Source organism: Hemisphaericaspora subhashii, assembly GCF_019202705.1.
Source record: "Hemisphaericaspora subhashii strain CBS 10753 chromosome Unknown scaffold39, whole genome shotgun sequence".
Taxonomy (NCBI): Eukaryota; Fungi; Ascomycota; class Pichiomycetes; order Serinales; family Debaryomycetaceae; genus Hemisphaericaspora; species Hemisphaericaspora subhashii.
This window is the reverse complement of record NW_026057385.1, coordinates 1-17,794: the sequence shown is the minus strand read 5'-3', so window position 1 is coordinate 17,794 and position 17,794 is coordinate 1. Positions and strand designations below refer to the sequence as shown.

General features: G+C 32.5%; 10 protein-coding genes across 10 annotated transcripts; 5 read left to right on the top strand and 5 right to left on the bottom strand. All coding sequences in view use genetic code 12, as the record gives it.

Moving 5' to 3' along the window:
- Positions 1-74: 74 nt before the first annotated feature.
- Positions 75-971, bottom strand: J8A68_005173 (lysophosphatidic acid acyltransferase; the record flags this gene model as incomplete). The annotated part of the gene is made up of 1 exon (XM_049409210.1): positions 75-971. The coding sequence occupies one exon, from the start codon at positions 969-971 to the stop codon at positions 75-77; it is 897 nt and encodes a 298-aa protein (XP_049261514.1).
- A 365-nt stretch (positions 972-1,336) lies between these two features.
- HTA2 (histone H2A) lies at positions 1,337-1,732 on the bottom strand (the record flags this gene model as incomplete). The annotated part of the gene is made up of 1 exon (XM_049409209.1): positions 1,337-1,732. One exon carries the CDS (start codon positions 1,730-1,732, stop codon positions 1,337-1,339), a length of 396 nt encoding a protein of 131 aa, XP_049261513.1.
- Positions 1,733-2,712: 980 nt separating this feature from the next.
- On the top strand, positions 2,713-3,108 carry J8A68_005171 (uncharacterized protein; the record flags this gene model as incomplete). The annotated part of the gene is made up of 1 exon (XM_049409207.1): positions 2,713-3,108. One exon carries the CDS (start codon positions 2,713-2,715, stop codon positions 3,106-3,108), a length of 396 nt encoding a protein of 131 aa, XP_049261512.1.
- Positions 3,109-3,372: 264 nt separating this feature from the next.
- J8A68_005170 (uncharacterized protein) lies at positions 3,373-6,477 on the bottom strand (the record flags this gene model as incomplete). Its single annotated transcript, XM_049409206.1, has 1 exon — positions 3,373-6,477. One exon carries the CDS (start codon positions 6,475-6,477, stop codon positions 3,373-3,375), a length of 3,105 nt encoding a protein of 1,034 aa, XP_049261511.1.
- Positions 6,478-7,382: 905 nt separating this feature from the next.
- On the bottom strand, positions 7,383-7,847 carry J8A68_005169 (uncharacterized protein; the record flags this gene model as incomplete). The annotated part of the gene is made up of 1 exon (XM_049409205.1): positions 7,383-7,847. The coding sequence occupies one exon, from the start codon at positions 7,845-7,847 to the stop codon at positions 7,383-7,385; it is 465 nt and encodes a 154-aa protein (XP_049261510.1).
- A 160-nt stretch (positions 7,848-8,007) lies between these two features.
- On the bottom strand, positions 8,008-9,053 carry J8A68_005168 (proteasome regulatory particle lid subunit; the record flags this gene model as incomplete). Its single annotated transcript, XM_049409204.1, has 2 exons — positions 8,008-8,419; positions 8,575-9,053. The coding sequence occupies 2 exons, from the start codon at positions 9,051-9,053 to the stop codon at positions 8,008-8,010; spliced, it is 891 nt and encodes a 296-aa protein (XP_049261509.1).
- Positions 9,054-9,385: 332 nt separating this feature from the next.
- Positions 9,386-9,964, top strand: J8A68_005167 (uncharacterized protein; the record flags this gene model as incomplete). Its single annotated transcript, XM_049409203.1, has 1 exon — positions 9,386-9,964. One exon carries the CDS (start codon positions 9,386-9,388, stop codon positions 9,962-9,964), a length of 579 nt encoding a protein of 192 aa, XP_049261508.1.
- An 875-nt stretch (positions 9,965-10,839) lies between these two features.
- CDC3 (septin) lies at positions 10,840-12,153 on the top strand (the record flags this gene model as incomplete). The annotated part of the gene is made up of 1 exon (XM_049409202.1): positions 10,840-12,153. The coding sequence occupies one exon, from the start codon at positions 10,840-10,842 to the stop codon at positions 12,151-12,153; it is 1,314 nt and encodes a 437-aa protein (XP_049261507.1).
- A 722-nt stretch (positions 12,154-12,875) lies between these two features.
- On the top strand, positions 12,876-14,551 carry J8A68_005165 (nucleoporin; the record flags this gene model as incomplete). Its single annotated transcript, XM_049409201.1, has 3 exons — positions 12,876-12,941; positions 13,022-13,583; positions 13,755-14,551. 3 exons carry the CDS (start codon positions 12,876-12,878, stop codon positions 14,549-14,551), a joined length of 1,425 nt encoding a protein of 474 aa, XP_049261506.1.
- Positions 14,552-15,068: 517 nt separating this feature from the next.
- Positions 15,069-17,003, top strand: SSA2 (Hsp70 family chaperone; the record flags this gene model as incomplete). Its single annotated transcript, XM_049409200.1, has 1 exon — positions 15,069-17,003. One exon carries the CDS (start codon positions 15,069-15,071, stop codon positions 17,001-17,003), a length of 1,935 nt encoding a protein of 644 aa, XP_049261505.1.
- Positions 17,004-17,794: the final 791 nt, after the last annotated feature.

Genomic DNA, 17,794 nt, shown 5'->3' with positions numbered 1-17,794 from the left:
CCAAGGTCATATATTCCTAACCATACTTATACCGTATATATTAATGCATTAAAATGTCATAATTAATAATCCTTTTAAACATTCTTCTTCGTCTTATTAACAGAATGATCAAAATAGTAATTTATAAACTTTTCTTTGGAATCTAAATTCAAATCTTGATTAATTAAACTAAGTGAATTCAATTCATAAGAACATCTAATTTCAGTTAAATCAAAATTATAATATTTATAAATTTTGAATCTAATTAAGCTATTTTTTGATAAATTTGTTAATAATTGAAATAAATATTGAAATTTTCCAATATAGCCAATTGGTAATGTAAAATAATTTGGTATAATTTTCAAAATTAATGATTTAATTTTAAAATTTTCATCAAATTTATATCTTGAATTCAATTTTATAAATGGTAATACTGATTTATTATTAGATGGAGTACCTTCTAATAATAAAAACACAATTTTATCCTTTAGGGTTGATAAATCTTCAACTAATGGTTGTTTCCCAATGTCATAAGTAAAACAATGATTAAATAATGATCTTGGAGTATGTTGATACAAGTCCCCCTTCTTATCCGGCACCAATATAACAATCTTAGAGTAATTGCTCAACATAGCAAAGAAATAACCATCAAGTGGACTTATATAATTAGCAACAATTATATCATTTGGATGAGGTTTAAAACTGTTCAATTTATCCGTTTGAGATTTCTTAACTCCATCCACGGAAAAATCAATTCGATTAAATCCAAATAAGAATCTAATGATGAATTTCAATAATATTGGAAGTCCTAAGATTGAATATAATAAGGATATAAGTAAAAAGAATGGGAATTTGAGGACAAATATTGGTGATTTAAGAATTATTTTTGTCCATTTTTTGATTGGAGATTTTTCTTGTACTAATGGGAATTGATTTGGCATGAATGGGGATATCCCAGTTGCTTTATCTCTCCAAGATGAGAACTTTTCCATGTTTATTTGTATTGATCTTGCTAATGGTATTGATGAGGTGAGTTGAGTTTATGGTTGGATTTTTTTTCAGTATCTCGTCCGTACCAGGCACTCGCACGACGGTGGGAGAAAATTCCATTTGGGAATATATTTTACTACGGAACCGCACCCAGTCTACACAATATTTTTCCAATAGAAAATGTTAATTCCATTAAACTACCATTTATATATAACAAAAAAAGAACTATAATAATAATATAATATACACTCTGACCCTAAAAGTAGAATCATTTAATAATTAAAGAAATAAAAGACATTCAAATAAAATACAGTTTTTGATCCTCCCAAAATGTTTTAAAAATACAAATAAAGCAAAATTATTGAATTTATAATTCTTGAGAAGCCTTACCTGCCTTTGGTTTCTTAGCTGGTAATAAGGATTGGTGAATGTTTGGTAAGACACCACCTTGAGCAATGGTAACATGACCTAATAATTTGTTTAATTCTTCATCATTTCTAATGGCTAATTGTAAATGTCTTGGAATAATTCTGGATTTCTTGTTATCTCTAGCAGCATTACCGGCTAATTCTAAGATTTCAGCAGCTAAATATTCTAAAACAGAAGTTAAGTAGACTGGAGCACCAGAACCAATTCTTTGAGCGTAGTTACCTTTTCTTAATAATCTATGAACTCTACCAACTGGGAAAGTTAAACCTGCTTTAGCAGATCTTGAAGTTGAAGCTTTTTCGGAAGAACCGGCTTTACCTTTACCACCAGACATTGTTAATTTAATATAATTTTATAAAATATAGATTTATTGATAAGCAAGAAGAAGAAGAAAGAAAGAAAGAAAGAAATTTTTTAAGTTTATGTTTTTATGGAATTCCTTGATGTATTTATAAAATTGATTGCGGGTAAAAAATACAATCTCTCTCCCTCACTCCACACAATAATCTGTAAGGAAAGAATTCACAGAGAGAGAGGCAAAAGCGAGGATTTGTTTTGATTTCGCAGTCACGCGCGAAAAAAAAATAATATCCCTTGATTTTGTGCGAAGATCTTCTGTACTGAAATTTACTGCGTCATTCTCAAATTAACTTCGAGAGGAGATCATTCCAAGTTTTACTCACTTCCGGGTGTAATTTATAGTCTGACGTGTTCCTTGATCAAAACAATAGAGATATTTGCAACCATACTGGCAACTAGAATCTCTAATCTATGTGAAGCTGGGTTAATAAAAGACTTCTATCATCAATTGGGTGCCTTTCAAAGTAACAGGAGAGAGATGTAGCCTAGTGTAGGAATTCAATTGAGTATCGTAATCTGATTCAGATTAAGATTGCTATTTGAATATTTAAGTTTTGAATGAAGATGAGCCTGAGGTTAGAGAGAGAAGTGCTCGGCGAGTGGAACGGGAGAGAGACAGAGAGAAGAAAAATCATAACAAAAAAAAATCGCCACTCTCCTGCAAGAGAGGGAAGAGAAAAAAACAAAACAAACGTACTGCGAGAACTAGAACTGGAGAGAGGGAGAAAGAAAAAATTAGATCATATCAAAACGGTGAGCGCGAATCTCTCTCTCTTACCAAACCACAACAGAAAAGTATGCTTCCCCCTTTTTTCGCATTTGAGAGAAATATAAATAAATCAAAGAATCCACTTACGATTAAGTCAAACAAATTTTTTCTGTTCTTCTTTCTTTCTTCTTTTTACTTTCCTTATACAAATATCTATATATATTTTACTATTTTAATAATTAACAATGGCCCCACCTAAAGCTGAAAAGAAACCTGCTTCCAAAGCTCCTGCTGAAAAGAAACCAGCTGCTAAAAAGACTGCTTCTACTGAAGGTGCTAAAAAGAGAACTAAAGCTAGAAAGGAAACTTATTCTTCATACATCTACAAGGTTTTAAAACAAACCCATCCAGATACTGGTATTTCACAAAAGGCTATGTCCATTATGAACTCCTTTGTTAATGATATCTTTGAAAGAATTGCTTCTGAAGCTTCTAAATTAGCTGCTTATAATAAGAAATCTACTATTTCTGCTAGAGAAATCCAAACTGCTGTTAGATTAATCTTACCAGGTGAATTAGCTAAACATGCTGTTTCTGAAGGTACTAGAGCTGTTACCAAATACTCTTCTGCTTCAAACTAAATGGGATAAGGCAAACCTTAAATAATTCATTTCTTAAATATTATTATTATTATTATTATTTTCTTCATTTGTTTTATATTATATAATGTTGGTTGAAAAGTGTGTACATTAGTTTTCATTAATAAATTAAAAAAAATTATTAATTTGATGAAGGTTTACTTTGTAGAATATTGGCTATCTCTCTATATATCTCTTGCTAACAATTACATTCTATAAAATTACATGCTAAATACAGCTTATGGGGAAACGCATTTTTTTTTGCAATCATGAACGGCTACTTTTCTCCCCGGATTCTTCTTCTTCTTTAGTATCATAAAACATGATTATCAAAATACAACAAAGCAAATTAAACAAATGATGTAACCAATAAGTATGACGACCACCATATATCAATGAATAACCAATAACATATATTAAATACCATTGTAAAACATTGATATATTTTAGTTTGATTTTTGGTATTTTCTTAAAATTATTTCTCAAGACAAATACAAAAATTGGAATAATTGATAGTAAATTATGATGAGAACTAAATGGAGTCTTCCAATTAACTGCCTGATTATGGATAAATACAATGATTATAGGGACATTTATAGGAAGAATCCATAACATTAATATTAACAATGATACTTGTAAATTGAAAACTTGTTGCAAATGCCAACATTTAATCACATTTATGATTTGTACAAAACAACAAACTGTAAATACAAACTGATATGGAATGTAGATTGGTATTGCCCCAATTAAAAGAATTGTAGCAATTATTCTACGATAATTGGGGGTGGCAATTGGTTCCGCTTTTGATTTCTCTGACAATGAATCAGTACTATTATTATCAACTGATGATTTTCTAGCTTTACTTGCATGTCGTATGAAAAACCTATCAGTAACTGATCTAACAATAGTGCATATCGTCAATATCATAAAATAAGTCATAATGATAATGAAATTAGCAACTAAATACAAGACTATCCCCACGATTGAAAATTCTTCATCTAATCCCAAGTAAAACCCGTTCAATTTATAATTCGAATGTATACTCAAATTTATCTCATTAGAATCTTGAACCACAACCGGATCAAGTAAATTCAAAATCATTTGTACTCCGTGTATCTTAACCACCGGATTAAGTATAATCAAAGCCAACCCAATCAACCACCATGCCTTCTGATTAACCAAACATAATATATTAATAAACGATGGAAATTTCCCATTCACATAAAGTCTAAATTGTATCAATAAAACAAGTGCCACAATCAGGACAATCATCGAAATGATCGATATTCTATATCTCAAAACCAATAATCTCAAACTTCTTATCCAATCAATAGAAATTTCAATATCGGTAGTAGTCTCATGAGTAAGACTACTTATATCTGTCCATAATTGAATCTTCATTCCATAATTTGTTTTCAATCTATATGGAATAAATGGTGCAATTCCATGCATGCTAAGTGATAATTCTTGGGATTTATCTAAATTTATATACCATTTGGTTTCATATGGTTCATCACTATATTGACGGATAAAACTAGTGAAATGATCTCCTTCAATACTGAGTCCGTTGAGTTTTAGTTTATATACAAAGATACTATTCCAAGCTCCTGGAATATCTATTGTCACTGATAATGGTCTATCGGAAGGTAAAGATTCTGAACCACTGGAAGTAAATAGGGTGAATAGATTACCTTTAATGTTGAACTTTGTGGTTGATTCTTCATTTAATTGTGCCATTAAGAAATCTCTGTCGGTGGAGATTGGTTTTTGGACAATTAACAAGTGGTCATACTTGTTCAAAATTGTCGAATTCAATTCTAGACTATAAAACGGAGATTTATTTCCACCTAATGAGGAATCTGCAAGTGAATCAGTATCTCTAGTTGAGCAAGGAACTACCGTGGAGTCGACTGATATATCGACACATTTCATAGCATTGAATTCAGTTGTTTGTTGGTCGGTCAAATCATCCATTGCAATTGCATCCACGTATTCCTCGCCACCAAATTTGGAACAAAGTAATACTAATGGACCTTTCTCGGAATTGAAGTCAACTTTTTTTGATAATTTTTGTGATGAAATAAGGGAAAATGTTTGATTTTCTTCTTTTTCTAAGGAGAATAAATTGAATTTCCGTATAGACTGATTTTCTTTACCAATGACAATTGAATTTTCTTTTCCGATATAATTCAACTGCTGTGAATCAATTTTAAGATTAATAACATTATTATCTCCACCAGTTAATCCCACAAAATCTTGACTTGAATAATCTTCAAACCCAGTTAAGAATTGTTTCCGAAATACTTTCATTCTCTGCTGCAATGGAATTGTCTTATATGGCAGGTCATAATCCACAACTTCAAGTAAACTTTCAGCAATTCTTCTTCTTAATTGAGCACACCATACAATAGCCAAATGATCAATTGGAGACCAAACTAATGGAATCCCAGTTGTAAATGTCGTAAATCCATTAGTAGGTGGAACCAAAAAACTAAGCGTAGTATAATCTGCAGGCAATGTTGAATCCAATTCACCACCAGTTATCGAAATCAAAGAAATATTTTTCAATCTGTCATGAGCTAATTTAGCATAATCACTAGTTGAATGAGGGTCAAATCCATCAAACCAGAATCTATCAATTGCTGAATAAATCTTTAGTATATCACCATCAAAAGTCAATGGCGCAGCGGCATGAGGTGATGATAATGTAAGAATGGTATTTATAGAACCTTCAAGATAATTGGGTAAGGTAACCATTACTCTAGATACAATTCCACCCATAGAATGACCAATAATTATGACTGATTTTGCTGGATGTTCATTCTGGGAATATAAATCAATTATAAACCTAACAGCTTCATTAAGATATTCAGCTTGATCCAATATGGTTCTACCATGAAAAGCCGTGAAATCTTCATTAAAATCAGCGGTGAAAACATCCAAATTTCTAAATTTTGGATTTATATCATGATATTTTTCAAATTCTCCATGATATAAATTTGTACATTCTGAAGCAATTGATCTAACTTGTCTATAACTACCAGCATTCCCAGGGATAAATAATACCGGAATTCCATCCAATAAATCAAATCCATTCTTTTCATCTGGGATTTTATCTTTCCATTGTTCACGATATAAATATAAGGAATATTTCGATGCAAATTTAGTATGTGATTCATCAAATCCTTTTATTCGTGCATATGATGGAGACATCCATGCTTGCCTACATCCAGGTGCATCTGGACCTGTTGGTGGAAGCGTGTATAAGTAACCTGTTAGACTAAATATTAAGAATCCTAGTACTAATAGAATATACAATGTAAGACCAGTATATTTATTTGGTCGTATATTATTACGTTGAGGTAGATCCATTTTTTTGTTATTCTCTCTTTCTATTCAATTGACAAGTTGGTTGTAAAAAAAAAACTCTCTATATAAGTTTCTTAAAAGAAAGTTTGAAGAAAGCGGGATGTACTGTTGATTATTGCTTGTCTATCTATTAGGGTACTAAAGTTAAGTAAAGGTTAAGGGGGTGGCAGTGGTCATTCAACGTGATAAATCTCTTATTTTTTATACCTTTTGAATAAATAATTATTATGGGAATCTTTAGCTATTGTTCTGTAAATTTAAAGGCAGCCTTGTTTTTATGAGGGAAAAAAAAACGTTGTCTACCAATTGTCTCATTTTATCTGCGCATGGCTTAACACTAAAATTTGCAATTATAAGGGTGAAATTTTTCAACCGACCCCCACACACCGTTAAACAACAACAAGCTTCCAAATTCATCTCCAGCCAGCTCTATCCAAGGCGTAAACTCACCCTAACACACTAAATAATCAACCAATAACAACCTCCTTTGAGTTTACTCAATGGGAGCAGGTTTTTCTGTATAGTTTTTATAATTGTATAGCTTTCCTAATTGATATGAGTAAAAAAAATGCCTCATCCCCCACCCCCAAAGCAGCCACCTCGTACCAATGGTTTTTAGTGAATTTACAACCCAGCTCTGCTGGTCTGGACTCTCACACTACTTACGATGTTTCTGTCATGCACTAAACTGCCTATTAAAAGTTATTGCCATTTCTAGATAACGTTATGCCCTATATGTATCAGAGGGTCAGTATCAATTTATATATTTTAGTCTATAAATCGATACCGTTTAAAAGGGAAAAAAAAACCTAAAATGAAAATAATGGCTGTGATTAAAGGTTCCCTATTTACATAAATGTAGGTAGAGGGGTCTCTAGCCCTTGGTGACCCATTATTCAGAAATCTATTTACTTGCGTTCTTCTTTTTCTTCGTGGTCCTCGGAAGAGTCATCATCATCACTTTTCGGTTTACTTTCAATGACAACTCTTTCTGCAATTGGAGTACTATCAACTATTTTTACTTCTAGTTCCTCTTCCAACATTCCTGAGTTTTTGGCTACATCAATAAGTTTCTTTATCTCCTTGGTGGAGAATTGACTATCTAATGGGATTTTACCATGCGTTACTTCTTCAACTTCGGTCTGACTCTCCCTTGGTGATGTTGCATTCTCAGATGAGTCTGCTTTTTTGGCATTTTCATACCTTGCTAAGATATCTTTCTGTTTGTTAGTTGGAGGTGTGGGAGTTGGTTCATTTTCGTTCAAGTCGTGCTCTACTAAATTTCGCAATTTTTGTTTTGCAGCTCCGGTAACATTTGGTTCTAGGACATCGGTCCTTGGTTGCGTCATTATTTCTACTTTATTTTCATCCATGGTTGTGTAGTTTAACAAATAAGAATAACTATTAGAAAGATATAAACATGCAGTTCTGTAAAATTCGAATTTATACATAGATGAAATATATATATAGAATTGAAAAAGGTTGAAATTTTCTTTGGTTGCTATTCGCTTGCATGTTGCGCAATAATTGCGCTTAATCTTTCATTACCTCATCATGATCTTCTTTTTGTTGTTGTTCTTCTTCCTCTTTCTTTTCCTTTTTGGCCAATTCTCTAATACCATTCAAAAATCCATCAATTCCTTCTCCTTTATATTCGTACTTCAAACTTTGTGCAAGCAAATAACCAGCTCCACTTCCCTCAGATAACAGTTCACTTAATTTTTGTTCTGATTGAGCATAGAATCCACTACGAATAATATCCATGATTTGAGCCTTGGTTGGATTTGATGATATAGATGAAGGAAGATATTCACTATATAAACTCTTCAATTCATCAAGAGACAATTTATCAAGATGAGAATCAATAAGCAGTAAATCTAAAACTGAAGAAATTGTACTAATTGGTAATTTTATTTCGGGTTTTGGTACATTAGTGGGAGCTACACTTAACAAAGTTAGTATTATCCCGTATACCCTGATCGCTTTTCTTCTACAATTATTCTGATATGTCTATATTCCATTGCAAAGCCGATGCATTAAATTTTTTTAAGAATTAAAAGTACAAAAAAAGCGTTCTCTTTCTATTATATAATTACTTACGCTTGAGAAGCATCTTCAATTCTAACATCTGTATCATCAGTTGGAGTTTCTTCTTCTTCTTCCTCATCTTCTTCCTCTTCATTTGGAGTTATGATTTCTTTAATATCCTGAATTATCTTTTTATCTTTTTCAGTTAATTTATCCAATTGATCAATATCACCTACATCTTGAATCCAATATAAATATTTAGCACCAGAACTTGAAAATGTAAATGCAATGACTCTACCAGTTTTACATGATTCTATATGTTTTACAGTTACATCACCAGGTATAAATAACAATTCGTCTCTTTCTATATTTCCAGGAGTAGCTTGAGTTGAATCTTGTTTAGCAGTCCACGTGAAGTCTAAGAAATCTGGTTCATCTGCACTTGGTTTAATTGAAATTACTCCTCTATGTGCTAATGGCAAACAACGATTAGTTTCTTCATCATATTGGACTTTTCCAGCATGAAATTTTATTGATTTGGATGCAGCCATTGTAAATATTTATGTTTTATATAATGTTTGTCAGATGTCAATTGGGATGGATATTAGATAGGGAAGGTTGATGTGTTAGATTTGTTGATTGACACTGTTCTGAAGAAGATTGCCACCACCTCCACCAAAGAGCTTGAAAAAAAATTGACAATCTGGAAATCTCTTTTTTTTGTAGTAGTACACGACCACTCTTTTTCTCCATTGTCAAATTTATTAAAACCGAAAAAACGGGTATGAGAGAAAACCTAGACATCACCTTTTTCTTCAATTGAAGACTACGTTGAATATCTTAGACTGTAAGACTAATAGAAAGTAATAAATAAACTTAAACGATGTCATTTCCACCTGAAGATGTTTCAAAAATAGTACAAGAAATTGCAGAAATATTAAGATCAAGAAATCAAACATTAGCAATATCAGAAGCAGCATGTGGAGGTTTAATCTCAGCATATATAGTGTCAGTTCCAGGTGCAAGTAATTTCTATATTGGTGGGAAATTGGTCTATTCCTTGAAGCAACGATTGAAATTATCAGGATGGTCAGAAGAAGAAATTTCAAATTATATGGGACCTTCACAACAGGTCGCATTAAAATTGGCAAGAACGGCGAAATATGAATTGGGTTCTACGTATGTGTTATCAGAAACTGGATATGCTGGACCTTCCAATGATTTACATATACTGAATGGTGATGATGATAAGGAAGATACTAAGGGAAAGACAGAATCTGATGATAAGAGTCAGTCAGTAGGAACTGTATATATTGGATTATCAGGTCCAGATGGAGAAGTCTCAACTTGGAAGAATACTGGATCTGTTGATAGATCTAAGAATATGACTGAATTTGCAAAGTTGGGTTTAGAGTTTTTATTGGAACAATTAAGAAAAGTTGAAGACAAGGAAGTAAAATAACAGTACTTTTTATGTAATTTTAATAAACAAGTTTCTTTACTTAATGCGATCACCCCATATATGTATATAATGTAGATATAATAGTAACAAACTCAGCATCAGTTATTTCTCTCTGTCCATTTGCATCAACCCCCTTGGCTGCAATTATTTTGCCAAAAAAAATACCAAAATTTAATGGGATTTTCTTAAAAATGAAAAATACAATAATTACAAAGGTTGTACCTTTTAAAAAGTGTAAAATGCACTATAGACCATAGAGTGATACAAAATTAACTAGTTAAATACTTTCATTTGATATTTCATTTCTCATATTACCACTTCATAGCATATTCTAGAGTATTTCCAAGTTGCGTGTACTTACCAATCACATGATTTGAATGTGACATTCACGTGATAAAAATTCGTGTCGCGGTACAATTGATTTAAATTTCCTTTGTTTTAATTTTATAATGGCTTGTAAAACATTAAAAATAAATTTATTTTTTCTTCATTCAAACATTCCGAGACGAAATCAATTTGAATTTTTCAATAATAAAGTCAGACAGCACAGACAGACAGAAAGTAAGGACCAAAAAAAAAAAAGTAGAGAGATTAAAATTCAACAACAAAAAACAACAAATCAATTTTTTTAATAAAAGAATCATCAGACCTTTTTTTGTCAGTCAGAAGTATTAAGTTAAGTTAATTTTTAATTGACAATTATTCAAAAATAACGGAAATAGAATCAATCCAATTTTTACAGTTTGTCTTAATAATTAATTGATTCATTTTATTATACCATTTTCAAAAAAACTGAAATTGCCTTAAAAGTTTAACGTTTCAAATTATCGCCAGCCGCTTATAAATTAACAAGAAGAAAGAGAAAATAGCAAACGATGACTTCCTTTGAACAACCAGCACAATCTCCAATCTCACTCGCAAATCCAGAAATCAAGATTGTCAAGAAAGCATTGAATGGATTTGTTGGATTTGCCAATTTACCAAAACAATGGCATAGAAAATCAGTTAGAAGAGGTTTCACTTTTAATATAATGGCCATTGGAGAAAGTGGATTAGGTAAAACAACCTTAATCAACACTCTTTTCAGTCGTGAAATACTTAATCATAAGAATGATGAACTTGACCTTGAAGAATCAGAACAAGATTTAGAAAAAGGTGCAGTTCCAGTTAAAATCAAATCAACTCAAGCTGATATTGAAGAAGATGGAGTTAGATTGAAAGTTAGTGTCATTACTGCTCCTGGATTTGGTGAGTCTATTAATAATACTGATTATTGGAAACCAATTGTGGATGAAATTAATAATAGATTTGATTCATATTTGGAAGCTGAATGTAAAATCAATAGATTACAAATTGTTGATGAAAGAATTCATGCTTTCCTTTATTTCATCGAACCAACTGGTCATTCATTAAGAGCTTTAGATATTGCTCTTATGAAATTGATTCATGAAAAAGTTAATTTGATTCCTGTGATTGCTAAAGCTGATACTTTAACCGATGAAGAAATTAATGAATTTAAACAAAGAATATTAGCCGATATTGAACATCAAGGGATTAAAATTTTCAAACCAAGAGAATATGATGATGAAGATGAAGAATCAGTTGAAAATACCAGGAGAATCATAGATAGTTTCCCATTTGCTGTTGTTGGATCCACTAAGGAAGTTCAAACTATTGATGGTAGAACTGTAAGAGGTAGACAATATCCATGGGGTGTTATTGAAGTTGATAATGAAGATCATAATGATTTTGTCAAATTACGTGAATTATTAATTAGAAACTTTTTAGAAGAATTAAAAGAAACTACAGCAAATATACTTTATGAAAATTATAGAACTGAAAAATTATCAAGAATGGGAATTGAACAAGATAATTCTGTATTTAGAGAGTTTGATCCAGCAGCTAGACAAGAAGAAGAAAGAGCTTTACATGAAGCTAAATTAGCCAAGATGGAAGCTGAAATGAAGATGGTTTTCCAACAAAAAGTTAGTGAAAAGGAGAAGAAATTGCAAAGATCTGAAGCTGATTTATTTGCCAGACATAAAGAAATGAAAGATAAATTAACTAAACAAATTAAATTATTAGAAGAGAAAAAGGCTCAATTAGAAAAACAAAAGTCTTTACCTCAAGATCCTCCTGCTGCAGCTACTCCAGTTCCAGCTAAGACTCGTAAAGGTTTCTTACGTTAAGAGTAAGTAATATTCTATGCTTCTTTTTAGTTTAATATTTAGTTCGTTTTTTATATATTCCCAAAATTGTTAGCTTTTTCAAATAGTTTTTTAATTATAATTAATTAGATACAAATCGAAAGTAAGTTATCTTGAACTCCTTATTGCTTTATAGATTTCTTCTGTTACAGCATTCTTTGAAACAAAGTCTTTTGCCAAGTTCCTTACAAATCAGGCAGTGCTGCAAAAAAAAAAGAACCTGCGGCTAGTTGCATGTTTGTTGCAAATTCTCTTCTAAAACTGACGAAACCTAATCTGATGGGGCCAAACATGTCTATTTCTACAGTTTACATGGTCTATGCTTGTCAAAGATAGCCCACTACTGGGTTTTCTTTAAGATTGCGTATGTCTAATATAATCATATCTACTCTAAGAGTTCTCTAGTCAAAGCCTCATCAAGTATACATTGCGATGGCAACAAGTAGGGGGTTCGCTCAGAAAGCTTATTTCAACAAATCTCCTAGTTCAACTTGCCAAGCGAAAGTCACATGTCCAATTAGTATTATTTTCTTGGTTGCTTATTATTATTTATTATTATCTCATCCCATTTCACCAGTTCGTGTAATAAAGATCGAAAAAAGTAGTCCATTTACGAAGTTATTTAAAGCAACCTAAATTTCTTAAGTTTGGGATTTATAAATTTCATTTATTCTCTAAGTAAGTTTGATCTCTTTCTTGAGACAATGACTTCCAATACTAAAGATCCACCCAAGAAGCATTTACAACAGGAGTTGATCAAGACTCTAAAGGTATGCAACCTCTCGTCTAATTTTTTTTTTCATTGTTGGAAGATAACACAAAGATAGTTACTAACTTGTAAGATGAATAGAGTTTGCAATTTGCCTGGTTTGTAGGAAACCTACTAGTTTTATTAAGTGGACTATTGTTCACCCTTACTTATTTCAATGTCATGGAATATACGAATTTCATATGGTATATGGTTCTATTTATAAGTGTACTTGAATCATTTGGTATTTTGATGTTTCAAACAATACAAAGAAATGGCTTTAATTTCAAAGCATTCATTAAAGATGATAATATTCATTATCTAGTATTAGGTGCATCATTGTTGTCAATTAGACCAAATGTTTTACTAACAATTATTCCATATATTTTATTTTCAAGTTTTCATGTATTAGCATACATAAATGGATATTTGTTGCCATTATTTGGGTTCAATAAATCAGTAGTATCTAAACTTATAAATGCATTCATAAATCAAAACAATACAAAATCAATTCAATTAGCCAGTGGAATTGAATTGATAACATATTTCTGGATGATTCTAAGATTGATTACTGCTAGACCAAGATCAATTTTCCCCGTGATTGTATACACCATATTCTTAAAGATAAGATATGAGGTTTCTCCATTCACAAGAGGATATGTTAGTCAAGTGGCTAACTCAGTCGAATCTTTGGTTAAGCTAATCGAAAATCCAATACTCAACAAAGTGTGGAGTCACACCAAACATGCGTTTAAAGTAATTGGCATGGTGAAACTAGTTAATGACTATACAAAGGAGGCTATCAAGACCGAATAACAAGGAGACACAACAAAAGAAAGTAAAGAGGAGGTGAAGGAGAAGAAGGAAGACAACAAAGAGGGCCCAAAAGAAGAGAAAAAGGAAGAAAAGAAAGAGGAAAAGAAAGAAGAAAAGAAGGATGAAAAGAAAGCAGAAAAAAAGGAGGAAAAACCAGAAGGGAAAGGTAAGAAGAAAAAGAAGAAGCAAACCAAGTTGTTAAAGGATGTAAGGAAGAGTATAGAGTTTATAGAAGCCCTTATTATTGCAGAGAATCATCTAGAAAAGAAAAAACTGAAGAAAGGAGAAAAGTCTCACGATAAAATGGAAGAAAAAGGAGACAAGAAGGAAGATAATAAAGCTGACGATAAGGAGAATAAGAAAGAAGCAAATCCCAAACAAGATAAACCTGAAGAGAAGAAAGAAGAAAAGAAAGAGGCGAAACCCGAAGAGAAGAAAGCAGACAAACCCGCAGAGAAAAAGGAAGAAAACAAAGAAGAAAGGTCAGAAGAGAAAAAAGAAGAAAAGAAAGAAGAAAGGTCAGAAGAGAAAAAGGAAGAAAAGAAAGAAGCCAACCCCGAAGAAAAGAAGGAAGAAAAGAAGAAAGAGAAAAAGGAGGACGGGCTGGAAACTAAGCTGAATGAAAAAACTAAGAGCGAACCAAAGAAAGAAAAGAAGTCAGAGAAATCGAATGAATCAAAAGAGGAAACGAAGGAAAAGAAAAAGAAGCAGCCACCACCTCCTAAGAAGAAAAAGTTTAGTCTCCCACCTGTAATTAAGAATCAATATCGACTGTTAAAAGAAGCAGTTATCGAGGGCCTAAATGAATTCGACTAATCCGACAAGCTCCTTCTCTTTATATCTCTTTTGTTGTGTATAAATGTACATGTTCGTGTAATTTTTTTAATGCTTATTTTTAGATAGTATATTGCTAGAGTATTGTATTAATGCATGGAATGAAATAATTTTAATTACACTTCCCATTTGGGATAAGTGGGCTCAAATTATTAAATGGTCCCCTTTTTTTTTGCAACCAAATCACGACATTTTTACGATCAAAAAATTTTAATTTCTATGGCGACATTTCTGGATCAAAAAATTTCACGATTTCTTTTTCTGTTTGATTCTAAAGATTCTAAAAACTTCCATCAGCTTCTAATCAAATTTCGCACCCAAAAAAGAAAGAAAAAAAAAATAAGTCAACGAATCTTCTCATTGGAAAATTTTCAAACGATTTAAATTGAATATAAAATTCCACTTTGTTGAAAAATTTGAAAACTTATTCTTCTTCTTCTTTTCTTTCTCTTTCTCTTTCTCTTGTCTTTAATAATCCTTATATTATTACTATAGAAAAATGTCTAAAGCCGTTGGTATTGATTTAGGTACTACCTACTCCTGTGTTGCCCACTTCGCTAACGATCGTGTTGAAATTATTGCTAACGATCAAGGTAACAGAACCACTCCATCTTTCGTTGCCTTCACTGACACTGAAAGATTAATTGGTGATGCTGCTAAGAACCAAGCCGCTATGAACCCAATTAACACCGTTTTCGATGCTAAGCGTTTAATCGGTAGAAAGTTCGAAGATGCTGAAGTTCAAGGTGATATCAAGCACTTCCCATTCAAGGTTGTTGACAAGGCTAGCAAGCCACAAATTCAAGTTGAATTCAAGGGTGAAACCAAAGTCTTCACTCCAGAAGAAATCTCTTCTATGATCTTAACCAAGATGAAGGAAACTGCTGAAGGTTACTTAGGTTCCAAGGTCACTGATGCTGTTGTTACTGTCCCAGCTTACTTCAACGATTCCCAAAGACAAGCTACCAAGGATGCTGGTTTAATTGCTGGTTTAAACGTTATGAGAATTATTAACGAACCAACTGCTGCTGCCATTGCTTACGGTTTAGACAAGAAGTCTGAAGAAGAAAAGAATGTCTTGATCTTCGATTTAGGTGGTGGTACTTTCGATGTTTCCTTATTATCTATTGAAGATGGTATTTTCGAAGTCAAGTCTACTGCTGGTGACACTCACTTGGGTGGTGAAGATTTCGATCACAGATTAGTCAACCACTTTGTTGCTGAATTCAAGAGAAAGCACAAGAAGGACTTATCCACCAACCAAAGAGCTTTAAGAAGATTAAGAACTGCTTGTGAACGTGCCAAGAGAACTTTATCATCTTCTGCTCAAACTTCTATTGAAATTGATTCCTTATTCGAAGGTATTGACTTCTACACTTCTATCACCAGAGCTAGATTCGAAGAATTATGTCAAGATTTATTCAGATCCACTTTAGACCCAGTTGAAAAGGTCTTAAGAGATGCTAAGGTTGACAAGTCTCAAGTTGATGAAATCGTCTTAGTTGGTGGTTCTACCAGAATTCCAAAGGTTCAAAAATTAGTCTCTGACTTCTTCAACGGTAAGGAACCAAACAGATCTATTAACCCAGATGAAGCTGTTGCTTACGGTGCTGCTGTCCAAGCTGCTATCTTATCTGGTGACACTTCTTCTAAGACCCAAGATTTATTATTATTAGATGTTGCTCCATTATCTTTAGGTATTGAAACTGCTGGTGGTATCATGACCAAGTTAATTCCAAGAAACTCTACTATCCCAACCAAGAAGTCCGAAACCTTCTCCACTTATGCTGATAACCAACCAGGTGTCTTGATTCAAGTTTACGAAGGTGAACGTGCCAAGACTAAGGATAACAACTTATTAGGTAAGTTCGAATTATCTGGTATTCCACCAGCTCCAAGAGGTGTTCCTCAAATTGAAGTTACCTTCGATATTGATGCTAATGGTATCTTAAACGTTTCTGCTTTAGAAAAGGGTACTGGTAAGTCTCAAAAGATTACTATTACCAACGATAAGGGTAGATTATCTAAGGAAGAAATCGAAAAGATGGTTTCTGAAGCTGAAAAGTATAAGGAAGAAGATGAAAAGGAAGCTGCTAGAATCCAAGCCAAGAACGGTTTAGAATCTTATGCTTACTCCTTAAAGACCTCTTTAGGTGATGAAGAATTCAAGTCTAAATTGGAAGCTTCTGAAGTTGAAGAAGTTACCAAGGCTGCTGATGAAACTATTGAATGGTTAGATGCCAACCAAACTGCCACCCAAGAAGAATTTGCTGACAAGCAAAAGGAATTAGAAGGTAAGGCTAACCCAATCATGGCTAAGGCTTACCAAGCTGGTGCTGCTCCAGGTGGTGCTGCCCCAGGTGGTTTCCCAGGTGCTGCTGGTGGTGCTCCAGAACCATCTAACGATGGTCCAACTGTTGAAGAAGTTGATTAAATCTAGATTTTCTTTGTTATAAGGGTTATATTATTTTGTATTAATGAAATTTAATGTTTGTTAATTTTTTGGGCTTTTTTATGTTTATTAGAATTCGATTGTATATTGTATAGACTTTAGAAATAGAAACAATTATTATTATCGAAAAAATTATTCATTTGTAGTTGAATACGGAAGAGTTCGTTTTCATATTTAACAATTCTCATAGGGATCTCGTAGCGGTACATTTCAGGTGAGCAGATCGTTATGAGCCAAAGAATACTGTTTTTTCCCCTACATTATAATACATAGGACAGAAAGAGATTTCTTTCGCCTAATTGAGCACAAGCTTAGGTATGTACTGCATGATTTCGAATCTAATGGATAAGGTCTCGATTATGGTAAAACCAAAAGCCTCTGCAAGAAAAAATTTGGTTTCTACTACAGGAAGGCACGAGCTAGGATTTCTTCTAAATATTCTAAAACTTTAACTACTAAAAGTTCGTTTCAGAGTTTCACAAAAGTCATCACATAAGTTCTTGGCTAAAGTATCGATTTGAATGACTCTTTTTACTAATCTTAGTGCATAGCCGAATTTAGAAACGCCAATCGACAGGGAACAATATAGTTTAAAAATGCAATTGAATCAAAGACATGGATACCTGGAACAGGGTAAAGACACTTTCTAAACATTCCGGGACAAACCCACTTAACTAAGAAGATAGCAACTTTACATCTAACCTTCCGATAACACATTAGCTAAAGCTGTAAACTTCAAAAGGGTAGATTAGGGCTATACGACGATATTGTTT